Consider the following 16,620-nt stretch of genomic DNA (forward strand, 5'->3'; position numbering starts at 1 on the left):
ACTGTGATCACGGCTACCTAGTGGTTCATTATCTCCAGATTCTTGATGCATGAAGAATCACTAGTGATAATCAGATCAAGAGTATTACTCCCTCTAGTTGCCTTCCGAACATGCTGCTGTAGAAAACAATCATCCAATAAACCCACAAAAGTCTTGCAAGTGTGTGAGTGACCAACCAAAAAATTCCAGTCAATATCCAGGAAATTAAAATCCCCCATTATAAGACACTAATTTACTGGCCCACTATTTCTCTGCACAATTGCTCATTATACTCATATTCATTAGGCCTATAACACACACCTACTATCATTTTTCCTTTCCCAGTGCTTATGTCACACCAAATAGACTCAACATTGCATTGTCCACCCACAACAATTGGATGCACTTCCTTAGATTTTATGTGGTTCTTAACTAACAGCATAACCCCTCCTCCCTTCCTGTCCTGTCTATCCTTTTTGTACACATTGTACTCCTCAAATTCCAGTTCTGCACTGCTTATGTCTGTGTGACACCATGTCTCTGATATCCCAACAACATCTGCCTTTGATGTCTTGACTAGCACTTCAAGCTCATCGAATTTATTAACTATACTCTATTAATTATGGGAAATTCACTAAATGTAACAGGTTAGTGCATTAGTATCATGTTTACACATGGCGAATGCCATACTAAAAATTTTTTTATCAATGTTTTTATCATATTTCATATTGTGAATACCTTCACAATGAGTTGCCTGATATTGCACTACCTCAAATAAGTAAAGCTTCACCAGTGGATTCCACCACCCAGACAGCTGTTTCAAGGATGTTTGGCCTCTCGTCGGTGGGTGGGTGTTGGCAGATAAATATCCTAGCCTTTCAATAGTAACAACAAAGTAATGAAGTGTACCTCCACAATATGAGAGATGCCAGATGGTGTACCAGTATAGACTAAAGCCTCAACTTATGGGAAATTCACTAAACATTAATATTATATGTTACGTTTAGGAACAAAAGTTAAGCTAATAGATCTGTAATTATTCATGTCACTCTTTGATCCCCCTTTGCGAATTGGGGATACATCATCAATTAACACATCTCCAGTCCATGGGGCTTCCCCTGAATTCAAAAATGCTCTCATAATTACGGTTAAGGGTTTGCTTACCTTCTTTACTGCTTCCCTTAATGTAATTGGATATATATACTTATATAAACTCTAAAAGGAAGGGGATGAATCTGATTGGTCCACTTGACATCAATGGTTCGACTGTTGATAATCCTGCTCAGATAGCAAACAAACTGAATGAGTATTTTGCATCTACATTCACACGTGAGGAATTATTAAGGTTTGAAAATGGCAGAAAGTTATCAAATTGTAGCAAGATACTTAATGATTTTGTAATAACTGAGAGCAAAGTGGAAGAGAAATTGTTGACGTTAAACGTAAGAAAAGCACCTGGGGTGGATGGGATCTATCCAGTTATATTCAAGGAGGCAGCAAAGCAATTAAGCAAACCCTTAGCCATAATTATGAGGGCATCCTTGGACTCAGGGGAGGTTCCCACGGACTGGAGATGTGCAAATGGATGCGAAAAATAATTTTGATATCATATATTTGGATTTCAGGAAAGCTTTTGACACTGTTGCGCATGGAAGACTATTGTACAAATTGGAGCAGAATGGTATTAAGGGTAAGTTGCTACAATGGATAAAAGGATGGTTAAGTGCTAGAAGACAGAGGGTGGTAATCAATGTGTGCTGCTCTTCTTGGACTAATGTTATTAGTGGAGTCCCACAGGGTTCGGTGTTAGGTCCACTGTTGTTTTGTATATTTATCAATGATATTGATGAAGGTATATCAGGCTTAATGTCGAAGTTTGCAGATGATACAAAGGTTGGCAGGGTTGTTAATGACAGTAATGGCAGTGTGCTACTGCAACAGGATCTAGATAATTTGGGCAGATGGGCTAAGAAGTGGCAACTGAAGTTTAACCTTGACAAATGCAAAGTACTGCATATCGGTAGAAGTAACCCCAGAGAAACGTACCAACTGTGTGGTACTACACTTAAGGTGGTAGAAAATGAAAAAGACCTGGGAGTAATTGTGCAGGCAGATATGAAGTTTTCTGAGCAATGCAGACAGGCTGCCAGGGCAGGTCATGGGGTTTTGTCAATGATATATAGGAATTTTGCTAGCAGGGAAAAGGAGGTGATTATCCCTCTGTATAAGGCAATGGTCAGGCCACGACTTGAGTATATGCGTACAGGTCTGGAGGCCTCATTTTAGGAAGGATATAGATTTACTTGAGCGTGTACAGAGAAGGGCAACAAGATTGGTGAGGGGAATGAAGGGATCCTCTTATCAAGAGAGGCTTAAGTTCTGCAAATTGCAGTGGCTGGAGACTAGGCACCTGCGTGGTGATCTGATTGAGGTGTATAAGGCCTTGAATGGGTTCAGCACGCTGAATTCTGATGGGATCCTTCCACTTGTTCAGATTACGAACCTAAGGGGGCATAAATTCAAATTAAGAAAAGACAGATGTAGAATAGATGTGCGGAAATTTGCCTTTAGCCAGCGGGTGGTTAATTGCTGGAACAAACTTCCATCTGACGTTGTGGAAGTTGATAGGTTGAATAAATTTAAAGAGGAACTTGACAGGCATTTGGAGGGAATGGTGTGATTTTTTTTTTTTTTTTTTTTTTGGCTGATGCTGCATAAGCTCATACATTTGCTTTCTTGCATCACATGCCACTACTACTACTACTACTACTACTACTGTGTCCCATCCACCCCAAGTGCCTTTCTTATGCTTAATTTCAACAAATTCTCTTCAACTTCCCTCGCGGTTATTACAAAATCAGTTAGCTCCCTGTTAGAGTTTGGTAAACTTCTGGCATTCACCCCGCTATAGAATTCCTCATGTGAGAATGTAGAATTCTTATTCATGTGTGTATACTTATTCAGCTTGTCAGCAATATGAGTGGACCAGCAACATTTCAACCTTCAATATCAAGTGGACTAATGTGATTCATTCCCTTCCTTCTAGTATTTACATAAAAAAAAGTCTGCTGCTTTTCTTTGCATCCTTTGCCAAAGGTTTTTCATAATCTGCCTTAGCTTTCCTGACATCTTTTATGACTTGAGTGCAGACTAGTTTATATCTACCAAAGGCTTCAGTGACACCTGATAATTTATATGCACCCCATGCATTTTCATTCTCTGCCATAAGTGCCATTAGATCATCTCACATCCATTTAGGTCTAAGCCTTGAAGAGTATTTCTTGGTATGGAAAGCCTAGTAGCTTCTATGATTATTTCCTTGAATGCTTTCCATTTAGAATTTGCTGATGGTAACGTCATTAGTTGTTTCCATTGTGTAGAATTTAAAAACTATCTGAGACCACTGTAGTCACTTTTACGAAAGCAAAAACCTTCCCCTTTACCCTTGCTGGTAGTTACATCTTTAAGTAATCCCACATCGATACACTGTAATCACTGCCACCTAGTGGTTCTTTTATCGGAAAATTCTTAAAGAATTAATAATCACTGGTGATAACCAGATCAAAAGTATTGCTTCCTCTTGTTGTCTCTCTAACATGCTGCTGTAGAAACAGTCATCCAAGAAATCCCCAAAAGTATTGCTAGTGTGTGAGTGACAACCCACAAAAATCAGTCAACATCTGGAATGTTCAAATCTACCATTATGAGACATTCTGATTTGGTGGCCCACTCTATTTCTCTGTATAGCTGTTTGTTATATTCACAACACACTCCTACTCTCAATTTTCTTTTCCCAGTGCTTATATCACACCAAACTGACTCAATATTGCACTCGTCACCCATGTCAGCTGGATGCACTGCCTTAGATTTAATATGCTTCTTAACTAAGAGCATAGCTCCTCCACCTCTCCTGTCCTGTCTATCCTTCCTGTATACATTGTACTTCCCATATTCAAGTGGGGCTTGCAGATAACAAGTGGAAATGGATATCGCTAACACTGTAGACCACATATTTGTGAAATGAATGAGGAAGTTTTTCTGAAGGTTTAGATTTTTTCATAAATAAAGTGCGATATAAGATTTAGTGTTCTGCAGTGTCCTGTAATTGTTATCTCATCTTGCTTATGTAATCCAGTGGCCCAACGCAAGAATAGTTTTTCAAATAGATCGGGAAAAAATAAGATTTAGACCTAAATTCTGCAATCAGGTGTTAACATTTGTCTCAAATTCTTTAATAGAAAACCACAGAAGAGAGTTACACTAATATACAGTTTTCATTACAGTCTGAGTTTTCACCATTAAAGAAAAACAGTTTGCAATTTCTAAATATGTAGTCTTATTATATAAATGTTGATGATACTATTTAAAAAACAAATGTTTTACTTTAACTTTTAATAGCAAAAATAATTCTTTGATACTTACCTAAACTTAATCTTTAGGAAATTAATGCATACATCATTAAGATATTACTTTATGAAAAGGATAAGATGACAGGCGCTGCTTAAAATCATATATGTTAGTTATGTATGGACCAGCTTTATCGTGATCTGAGGGTAGTAGAAACTTTAATGCATAATTTAATTTTTTATCATCTTCAACAAATTGACTATCATTTTCCTCAGAAACAGGATGGCAGTCTTGTGTTGCTACATCTCCATTGCCAACAACCTGAAATACAAAATGAACATGCATTCTTTTAGGTATCTATATGAATGAGATATGTAATATACATAGTAATGTATATTACATATGTATGTAATATACATCTATAATATATCTAAAATGGAGAATATTGGAATCTTGGGTGCCCAAAAGTGAACTTTAGAAATCAGGGGATGTATGTGTAAGGATACCATACATGCTACTGCTTTAGAAAAAAATTTCCATACAGGGTAAGTTGAGTTTTTAAATACATTTGAGTGGGTATGTGACTTCATTTTGAATTAAAGTGGAATGTGGACACATCGGTATGTGTGTGACTTTTCTAGTAATTCCAGTGGGGAGAAGTGTGATTAAATGAAATTTTTTCATATGCTGCCAACCCCCCCCCCCTAATCTAAAAGGGCAGAATGTACTGGTCCCACAGGAGATAGCTATTGTTGGTGATGCTATTGTCAGGGAAATGTGAAATATATTGTGCAAAAAGAAGAGGTGGAATAGACCCAGAGTATGTCTGCTAAGAGGAAACATTAAAGATATTGCAGAGCAGATATAATCTTTTTTTAAGGGCACAAAAGGTGATACTGTTGTAAAAATTGACACTAATGACAATAAGAGATCTGCTGATTTCCTTAACAAGTACAGTACAATGTTGAGGAAAAGGCATGAGTTAGAGTTAAATTTGAAAGTGTCTGCAATTCTGCCCAAGCATGATAGAAGGGAGTGTATGATGAGAGTCTTGTCAATCAATTCAGCCCTGGAGATATTGTGCAAGGCTCATTGAGAGAGAATTTTTCTCAGCATAGTCTTTGCTTGTTAACAGAAGAGACTACTTCCACAGGGATGAGATACACTTAAACAGATAGGGTGCAAAAATATTTGTTAATACTACCAAGGCAATGCTAAGTAGGTAGAAACACTGCTAGACTGGGAGGGGAGGATATATAGACTAACAGATTATCAACAGCTGCTGGCAGAGGAAAAGTGATTCTTGCACTGCTTGTATTGGAATGAGCAGCAGCCTGGAAAAGCGAGGTGCTGGGGGGATTTCAAGGACTGCTGTGAGTCAACATGGAAGAGGTAAATCCACGGACTGTGTAACTAAGAGTAAGAACAGGCTGCGTGTATACCTGAATGTACACCACTACTGGGAGCATAGTAAATAAATTTGATGAATTTGAAGTGCTGGTCAAGTCATCAAATGCAGACAATGTTGGGATATCAGAACTGTGGTGTCACTCAGATATAAGGGATGCAGAATATGAATATGGGAAGTACAATGTGTACAGACAAACAAGATTGGAGTGGTTATGATCTTATAGCACAAACTCTAAGACAATTCATCCAGTTGACGCAGGTGGACAGTGCAATGTTGAGTAAGTCTCATGTAAAAAAAGCACTGAGAAAGCAAAAATGAGAATAGGAGTGTGTTATAGGCCTAATGACTAATGAGTACAATGAGCAACTGCACAGAGAAATAGAGTGGGCCAGTAAATAATCAGAATGTTTTATAATTGGAGATGAAAAGCTTTCCAGATATTGACTGGAACTTGTGGGTTGGTCACACACACACACACACACACACACACACACACACACACACACACACACACACACACACACACACACACACACACACACACACACACACACACACAAGCAAGACTTTTGTGGTTTTATTGGATGATGATTTTTATGTTTTCTAAAGTAGCATATTAGAAAAGCAACAAGAGAGGGTAATACTCTTGATCTGATGATCAGCAGTGAATATTCGTGCATTAAGAATCTGGAGATAAAAGAACCACCAGGTGGCAGTGATCATAGTATATTGATGTTGGATTTAATTAAAGATGTAACTATACCATTAAGGGTAAAGGTTTTTGTGAAGATGGCTACAGTGGTTTCAGACAGTGTTTAAATTCAATACAGTGGGGTCAACTGATGATGTTACCATCAGCAAAATCCTAAATGGGAAGCATTCAAGGAAATAATCATAGAAGCTACTAGTCTTTTCATACCAACTAAGAAATACTCTTCAAGGCTTAGACCTAAATGAATGTCAGATAAACTAATGGCATTGTGCCAGAGAAGAAAAATGCATGGGATGCATATAAATTATCATGTGTCATAGAAGCCTATGGTAAATATAAATTAGTCTGGAATCAAGTCACAAAAATGTTAAGCAAGCTAAGGCAGATTATGAAAGAAAAACAGCAAATACTTCTTTTTAATTAAATACTAGAGGGGATGAATCACATTGGTCCATTCGATATTGATGGTTGAAATGTTGATTATCTTTCTCAGATTTCTGACAAGCTGAATAAGTATTTTGCATCTACATTCACATGACAAATTCTTTAGGGGGAGCAAATGCCAGAAGTTTATCAAACTCTAACAGGGAGCTAAATGATTTTGTAATAACTGAGAGGAAAGTGGAAGAGAAATTGCTAAAGTTAGAAACATAAGAAAAGCACCTGAGGCGGATGGGATCTATTCAATTATATTAAGGGAAGCAGGAAAGGAGGTAAGCAAACCCTTAGCCATAGTTATGAGAGCATTTTTGGATTCAGAGGAAGTCACCATGGACTGAAGATGTGTGAACGTATCCCCAATTCACAAAGGGGCTCAAAGGGCAAAATGAGTAATTACAGAACTGTTAGCTTAACTTCTGTTTAAGAGAAAATAATGGAGTCACTGGTTAAAGACATAATGCAGGACCATCTAGACAAGAGTGTAAATATACTTCAGTCACAGAATGGGTCTGTCAAAGGGCAATCTTGTCTGACCAATTTGACTGAATACTATGATGCAGTCAACTGGATGCAAAAAATAATTTTGATATCATATACTTGGATTTCAGGAAAGCTTTTGATACTGTTGCATATAAAAGACTGCTGAACAAATTGGAGTGGTGTGGCATTAAAGACAATTTACTGGTATAGATAAAAGAATGGCTGAGTGGGAGGAGACAAAGTTGTTATCAATGGAAACTCCCCTTTTTTGTGGACTAATGTTATTAGTTGTTCCCCAGTGTTCAGTATTTGGCCCATTGTTGTTTTACATATTTTTTTAATTATATTGATGAAGGTACAGGAAGTTTCCGCTTTACAAGTTTTTTTTTTTACCAAGTATCAAGTGTCAACAAAATTGAAAATATGAACGTTAATTGCAAAAAATAAAAGTTAAACATTCATAAATACCACATTTCAAACCACGTGCTTAGCTATACAATACAGCGCACCTCACCTTACGATATTCTGTTCCAGAGACACCATCGTATCATGAAAATATCGTAATGTGAACCCAATAACACATTTTTTAGTTATTCATGCCAAGACCTCAGAAGTTAATTTTTGCTATATAACTAAGCTGTTTATCTCTTTAAAAGGCCATTTTTATAATGGAAATTGCACTACACTTTCATCATTATCATATTCCGTTACTGTATAAGAATCAATTTTGAACGCCTTTGTGATATTTTTCTAAAGCACATTTCTGGAGGTCACTACCATAAAACAATAAAAACAATTTGCACTTTCCGGTTTATTGGGCTTTTCTGTTAGTGCAATCTATTATAAACTGGTAGTAAACTCGATCTTATTGCATTTGCAAAAATACTGATAGCTGGAATTGTGTGGGTTTTTACGTTATTAGGGTGAAATGCGTTTCCCCTTCACTGCAATCTTCAATCATATAAAAAACCCAAATAAATTTTTAGAATCTTCTCTTCATTCCATTTTTTTAAAGCTTCATAAACTTGTTACTACATGCGAATTGTGTTAGATGCAACTCACTTGCACGTGTTGTGTTAATTAGTTGCAATTTGTGAGTGAAAAATGCATGCTGTCGTGAAATTTATAAAGAAAAGAGAAGAGATTATCTTGGAAACAAATGCTTCTCATAGCATTTCTGAAGAAGACGACTCCTTGTGCAACAAAACAACGAGTGTCGACCCAACAATGAGTGATCAGCGAGTGTGCATTTAGTTGATGATGATGAAGAAGAATAAACATTCTTTAACATTTGCAAGTCATAAATAATTTCTTTATTATTATAATTTGCTTGATATTACAGGCTACATTTTCATTTCTTTGGATAAATCAATCATTATTTAAACAAACTAATTAGCTAACTAATTCCACTGTTGAGAACGTAACCCCTGTTTTTAACATTATGTCTATGGGAAATAAATTTCCTCTTTATGAGCGCTTGCTAGAAACAAATTAACTCATAAAGTCAGGAACTACCTGTATATTAGGCTTAAAGTCTTAGTTTGCAGTTGATATGAAGGTTGGAGATGATACAAAGTAAAGATCTAGAAAAATTAGGCACCTGGGCTGAAAAACGGTAATTGAGGTTTAACATTCCCAAATTCAAACTATTGTGTATGGGTAGCATTAATTCCAAATTAACATACCAACTGTTTGTTACTGCACTCAGGGAAGTGTAAAATGAAAAAGACCTGGGAGTAATTGTGCAGTCAGATATAAAGTTCTCTGAGCAATGCAGACAGCTCATGGGTTTTTTTTTCAATGATATACAGGAATTTTGGTAGCAGTAATAGGGACACTCAGGGAAGTGTAAAATGAAAAAGACCTGGGAGTAATTGTGCAGTCAGATATAAAGTTCTCTGAGCAATGCAGACAGCTCATGGGTTTTTTTTCAATGATATACAGGAATTTTGGTAGCAGTAATAGGGAGGTGATTATTCTATTATATAACATACTGGGCAGGCCATATCTTGAGCATTTCATATAGGTCTGGAGGCCTCAATTTAGGACTGTTGGAGCAGGTACAGAGAAGGACAATGAGATTGGTGAGCTGAACAAAGTGGTGCTTTGTTCAGCTCACCAATTCAGCTCTGTTGAACTTCCCAAGAAGGCTTCAAATTGCAGCATCTGGAAACTAGGCACTTGCAAGGTGATCTGCTTGAAGGGTTTAGGGCTTTGAATGGATGGAACAAGCTTAATGCTGATGGGATTCTTTTTTTTGCTCAGATTACACATATAAGGGGACATAAATTCAAATGAAGAACGGGACTAACTATTGGATGAAATGAATAGGTGAAATGAGAAGGTTTTTTTTTTTTCTTTAACAAGTGCTGGATATGCACTCTCAAAAAAATCAATATTATAATCATCTTATTACAGTAATTATCATAAAATATTTATTTTCCTAAGGATGGAAAGAAAGAAATGACCGAAGAATTGCATTGGTAAATAAGAATCCATAAAAGAAATAGTAAGAAAATCTGATTAAAATAAACAAGAAATATTGATACTGTAAAACCAACCAAAACATTTCTGAGCAAATGCTTCTAGATGTGTTTTTAAAGCTAAACACATTACATTTACAACACAAATTTAAAAACTAAATAATAATAAAGAAAAGCAGAGAAATAACTAATTACACTATCAAAAAATACACAGGTTAGGCCTGCTAGTATGAAAAGAAAACTACTAAAAATATTTTTTTTCTCTCAAAGATTTCTATTTAGCCACATTGTATATTTTTAAGTAGGTTGCCTAGAAGCATAAGCTTCCTCCGATCAGCAGACACAAGCTTCAGCCAAATTTCTGGCAATCTTCAGATTTCTTATATGAACTGATAAAAAAAAAAAAAAAAAAAAAAAAGAATTTGCTTAGTCAAAACATGCTTGTGGAAGTTATTATTTTTTTTTAAGGGGCATTAGCAACTAAGGCCATATTGCTCTGGGGATATGTGGTGGTCATTCCCTGATCTTTCCACATCCTCCATATTTGGTGGTCATGGGCTCGAACCCCGGTCTAATCAAGAAGCATGTACTATGCACTGCTGCTCCTACCCACCTGGCTACGGAGGCGCCGGTGTGGAAGTTATCTTTATACAAAATTTCTGAGATACGAGGGATAGCCAATCATTAAAATATCACTATGCAAAGTACCTTAGGTAGATAATTTATTGAACACCTCTCATATCTCAGAAATTTGGTATAAAGATGTCTCCCACAAGCATGTTTTGACTAAGCAAATTATCTTTTTTTTCCTAGTTGAGATATGTTCCTACATATCTCCTCTTGAATCATACTAATTTTGATTACACTATATTTTTAGGTTGTGCTACTGTAACAGAAAGAAGAAAGACACGCATATGAAATTATGGATTTTCTGAAATTGGAGTATCATTCAGTCATCAAATTTCTCACCAAAGAAGGAAATGAGCCAAAGGCCATTCACGAAAGGGTGGTGGTTGTGTATGACAACAGTGCATCTTCAGAGTAACACGTGAAATTCTGGTCAAAACAATTCAAGTTTGGTAGAGAGCCCATCTTCGATGGGCTCTCTACCAAACTTGAATTGTTTTGACCAGATGTACAGGAAGGCCTGTGACAGCGACCACTCCAGAAATATGCCAAGCTGTGGAAACCCTTCTGCTGAATGATAGACATATAAAGGTGTCCCAAATCTCTAGGGAATGTGGCATACCTGAGGGAACAGTTATAACCATCCTCTATGAAAATTTGGGATTAACTAAGGTCAGTGCAAGGTGGTTCCCAGATTTTTGATCCCTGTGCAGAAGCAATTCAGAGTATGGTATTGTGAGGAGAATTTAGAGCTTTATGGAAGGGGCCCTGAAACTTTCATCTCCAGAATCATTATGGGTGATGAAACATGGATTCATCACTGGGATCCTGAGATCAAGCAAGAATCAATGCAATGGAAGCACATAGATTCTCCCCCACCCAAAAAATTTTAGACACAACCTTCAGCTGGCAAGATTATGGCCACCATTTTTTGTGATGCTGAGAGAATTTTGTACTTTCACTACTTGGAACACAAGCAGAGTCACTGGGAAGTCATATGCATCCCTACAGTACAACCTAAGGGATGTCATAAAGGAAAAATGCTGTGGAAAATTTTCCAGAGGTGTGCTGCTTCTTCAGGACAATGCACAAGTCACATGCTGCTGCTGCTTTGAGAGACTGCGATTTTACAAAACTTACCCATCCACCTTACAGTTTGGATCTAGTCCCCAGTGACTATTTCCTGTTTTGTCACCTCAAGAAAAACCACATGTGAATATTGCTTTGCGGATGATCATGAACTGAAGTCTGCTGTTTCTGCTTTCTTTGATGGACAGGACAAAGAATTTTATTTGTCTGGTATTGCCTCATTGCCAACAAAATGGAACAAGTGTATTCAAGTTCAGGGGAGTTGCATTGAAAAATAAAAACAGATTTTTGCTTCTTTGCAAATTCTCACTCTACCCTCAGATTTAAATTGAACTTGTGTTCACATTATACATACCTTGAACCAGTTCCCACCCATCCCAATTTTTCTCTGGGTAAAAGCCTTGGCTGTCAACTCTATTCTGCTCCACCCTTAAATTGTGATATTACTGTGTTGCATCAATGCATTCTTGATATACAAGGTAATTCAGAAGTAGCTTCACAACTTTGTGTATTTTTTACTTAGTTAAAACGAAGGAATGAATGAAAGCTGTGTTCATGAAGTTTTTATTGGTGACTAGAACATCTATCTCAATGTTACTACCACCAGCTACACACCAATGAAAGTCAGTACTTGGTCACAACTGTGTGTTATTTTTGGATAAGAATACAAAGAAAACAAAACTATCAAAAATTGTTTTATGTTGACACTAGAAGGAAATGGATGAACTACACTGCCCACTTGATGTGAATGGCATAATTATTGATGATCCTATGCAGATTACTGATAAACTAAATAAATGTAATATAAATATTTTGCATTCACATTCTCATGTGAATATCAGAAGTCTATCCAACACTGACTGCTAGTTGATGTTGTTGTTGTTATTTGGTTTTTAGGAGCATTAGCAACTAAGGCCATAGTGCTCGGGGATATGCGGTGGTCATTCCCTGACCTTTCCGCATCCTCCGTATTTGGTCGTGACGGGCTCGAACCCCGGTCTAATCAAGAAGCGTGTTCTACGTACTGCTGCTCCTTCCCACCTGGCTACGGAGGCACCTCTGGTAGTTGAATAAATTTGTGAAAACTGAAAGGAAGCGAGAAGAGAAATTGTTGTAGCTAAAAGTAAGCAAGTCACATGAGGCTAATGGAATCTACCCAATTATATTAAAGTAGTAAAATGGGTAATCAAACCTTCACCTATAATAATGAGAACATACTTTGATTCAGGAGAAGTGCTTATAGGTTATAGATGCCTCTCCTATTCACAAAGGTGGTTACAAAAGTTGAAGTGAGTAGTTAAGTAATTCAAGATTATCTCCCTGATTAAATATTAGATTGGTTTGAACATCTAACAAGAAAAAAGGATGGAATCAGAAATACTCTCCCTCCCCTCTAGTACTGATGTAACTTGCATTTTTTTTTTTTTTTTTTTTTTTTTTTTGAATCCTCAGATGCTATTGCCAGGATACTGCATACAGGTAAAAACTTTCTCCTGATTTTATGAAAAGCAAGATAGAATTATATCTTTAAAGAATAGCATTCAACATGAGGTTTTAGCCATCTCTACAGACTTTCTGCAAGTGAGTGTGTATGATGTTATTTCTTGTCTACTTATAAAGTTATAAATCAACAAGGTGGACCCACAGAAGATCTGTAGTATACTGTATAATGGCAATCTCTGTAACTGCATTTTGTATAACAATAAAACCTTGACCCTCTGGCTATTATCATTATTAGTCATATGGTGCAAGGAAGCCCAAGGCTTATGCTGCACCAGCCAAAAAAATTCCCAAGTTACCCTACCCTGAGAGAGAGAGAGAGAGAGAGAGAGAGAGAGAGAGAGAGAGAGAGAGAGAGAGAAGAGGAAGGGAATCACCAAGAAAGCAAGAGAGAGAAGAATGATGATATCCAGCTCAGGACCCCGGGGTTTGCTAAACCCAAAAAAAAATTTAATTTTGGGCCTCAATTTGTAAAATTTTTCTATGAAGCTTCAACAGAGCAAATGTGAACACTTAACCCACACTAACTTAAGATATTTCAGTGGACCAATCTGATTCATCCCTTTCCTTTTCGAGTTCAAGTATGTAAAGAACTCTTTTCTGTTTTTCTTTGCATCCTTTGCCAAGGATTTTTCATAGTCTGCCTTTGCCTGCCTAATCTCCTTTGTGACTTGGTTACAGACCAACTTATATCTATCATAGGCTTCCATGTCACCCATTAATTTGTATGTATCCCATGCATTTTTCTTCTCTGCCACATGTCTCATTAGTTCATCTGACAACCATTTAGGCCTAAACCTTGAACAATATTTCTTAGTTGGTATGTAAAGCCTGGTAGCCTCCAAGATTAGTTCCTTGAATGCTTCCCATTTTGAGTTTGCTGTTGGTAACATCATCAGTTGGTCCCACTGTATAGAATTTAAATACTGTCTCAGACCATCATAGTCGCCTTTACGAAAACAAAAACCCTTCCCTTTACCTCTGAAGGAGGTAACTACCATCAGAGGTAAAGGGAAGGGTTTTTGTTTTCGTAAAGGCGACTATGATGGTCTGAGACAGTATTTAAATTCTATACAGTGGGACCAACTGATGATGTTACCAACAGCAAACTCAAAATGGGAAGCATTCAAGGAACTAATCTTGGAGGCTACCAGGCTTTACATACCAACTAAGAAATATTGTTCAAGGTTTAGGCCTAAATGGTTGTCAGATGAACTAATGAGACATGTGGCAGAGAAGAAAAATGCATGGGATACATACAAATTAATGGGTGACATGGAAGCCTATGATAGATATAAGTTGGTCTGTAACCAAGTCACAAAGGAGATTAGGCAGGCAAAGGCAGACTATGAAAAATCCTTGGCAAAGGATGCAAAGAAAAACAGAAAAGAGTTCTTTACATACTTGAACTCGAAAAGGAAAGGGATGAATCAGATTGGTCCACTGGATATTGATGGTTCAACAGTTGAGGATCCTGCTCAGGTGGCTAACAATCTAAACGAGTATTTTGCATCTACATTCACGCATGAGGTGTTATTCAGGAAGGAGAATGATGTAGGTAAAGTAAACATTGGCAGTGAGCTGGATGATTTTGTAATAACTGAGAGGAAAGTGGAGGAGAGATTGTTGAGGATAAACATAAAAAAGGCACCTGGGGTGGATGGGATCTATCCAGTTATATTAAAGGAGGCAGCAAAGGAAGTATGCAAACCCCTAGCCATAATTATGAGAGCTTCTTTGGACTCAGGGGAGGTACCCATAGACTGGAGATGTGCAAATGTAACCCCAATTCACAAAGGAGGATCAAAGGCTGACACAAGTAATTATAGACCTGTTAGTTTAACTTCTGTTCCAGGTAAATTAATGGAGGCACTGGTTAAAGATTTGTTATTTGTTATTTGGTTTTTTTTAGGAGCATTAGCAACTAAGGCCATATTGCTCCGGGATATGCGGTGGTCATTCCCTGACCTTCCCGCATCCTCCGTATTTGGTGGTGACGGGCTCGAACCCCGGTCTAATCAAGAAGCGTGTGCTACGCACTGTTGCTCCTTCCCACCTGGCCACGGAGACGCCACTGGTTAAAGAAGCACTGCAGGATCATCTAGACAAGAATTCAGTTATAGCTCAGACGCAGCATGGTTTTGTTAAGGGCAGGTCTTGCCTGACCAATTTGATTGGATACTATGATGTAGTCACAAAAGAACTGGATGCAGGGAATAACTTTGATATTATATATTTGGATCTTAGAAAGGCTTTTGATACTGTTGCACATGGAAGACTGCTGCACAAATTGGAGCAGTGTGGCATTGGAGGCAAATTGCTGCTATGGATAAGGGGATGGTTGAGTGGCAGAAGACAGAGAGTGGTAATCAATGGACACTGCTCAACGTGGACTAATGTTATTAGTGGAGTTCCTCAAGGTTCAGTGTTGGGTCCGTTGTTGTTTTCGGTGTTTATGAATGATATTGATGATGGGATATCAAGTTTAATGTCCAAGTTTGCAGATGATACAAAGGTTGGCAGGGTCGTTAAGGACAATACTGACGCTATGCTGCTGCAACAGGATCTGGAAAGGTTGAACAGATGGGCTGAGAGGTGGCAAATGAGGTTTAACATCGACAAATGTAAAGTGCTGCATATGGGAAACAGTAACCCCAGAGCAACGTATCAACTCTGCGGTACTACACTGACAGTGGTGGAGAATGAAAAGGACCTGGGGGTAATTGTGCAGGCAGATATGAAGTTCTCTGAGCAGTGCAGATGAGCTGCAAGAGTAGCTCATGGTGTCTTGTCAATGATATACAGGAATTTTTCTAGCAGGGATAAGGAGGTGATTATTCCCTTGTATAAGGCAATGGTAAGGCCACATCTTGAGTACTGTATACAGGTCTGGAGGCCTCATTTCAAGAAGGATGTAGAGCTGCTGGAACGGGTACAGAGAAGGGCAACAAGATTAGTAAATGGAACAAAGGGTTGCTCTTACGAAGAAAGGCTTATATTTTGCAAATTACAGAGTTTGGAGACTAGGCACCGGCGAGGTGATCTGATAGAGGTGTATAAGGCTTTGAATGGTTTGAGCATGCTCAATGCCAATGGGATTCTTCATCTTTCTCAGAATAATCACCTCAGAGGGCATAAATTCAAACTGAGGAAGGACGGATGTCGGAATGTCGGATAGATGTGCGGAAATTTGCCTTTGGCCAGCGGGTGGTTGGTTGGTGGAACCGACTTCCATCACTTGTTGTTGAAGTTGATAGCCTAAACAAATTTAAAGCTCAACTGGACAGGTATTTCGAACGAACGGAGGGGTGAAATGGGAGTGGGTTTTTTTTTTTTTTTTTTTTGGCTGATGCTGAATAAGCTTGCTTTCTTGCATCATATGCCTCTGCTAATGCTAATGCTAATGCTATTTCATACACAACAAGAGATGGTTATATTCACTACCCACTTAATTCTCTCTTTTTTGCCTACTTGGTGCCTCTGTAGCCAGGTGGGCAGGAGCAGCAGTGTGTAGCACATGCTTCTCGATTAGACCGGGGTTTGAGCCTGTG

The 16,620-nt window shown here is 37.9% G+C and overlaps 1 protein-coding gene across 3 annotated transcripts in view; it reads right to left on the minus strand.

Annotated features, from left to right (window-relative positions):
• The window catches only part of LOC150088086 (nardilysin-like), a 569,173-nt gene that overhangs the window by 16,047 nt on the left and 536,506 nt on the right, over positions 1–16,620 (minus strand). For all 3 annotated transcript variants that reach the window (XM_090370567.1, XM_090370565.1, XM_090370566.1), the window contains exon 30: positions 4,402–4,647. In XM_090370567.1, coding sequence (XP_090226693.1) covers positions 4,438–4,647 — 210 coding nt within the window. In that variant the 3' untranslated portion in view covers positions 4,402–4,437. The remainder of the gene's footprint in view (positions 1–4,401; positions 4,648–16,620) is intronic.

This window comes from Mastigoproctus giganteus, chromosome 3 (assembly GCF_048544385.1).
Source record: "Mastigoproctus giganteus isolate SK-2022 chromosome 3, ASM4854438v1, whole genome shotgun sequence".
Classification (NCBI taxonomy): domain Eukaryota; kingdom Metazoa; phylum Arthropoda; class Arachnida; order Uropygi; family Thelyphonidae; genus Mastigoproctus; species Mastigoproctus giganteus.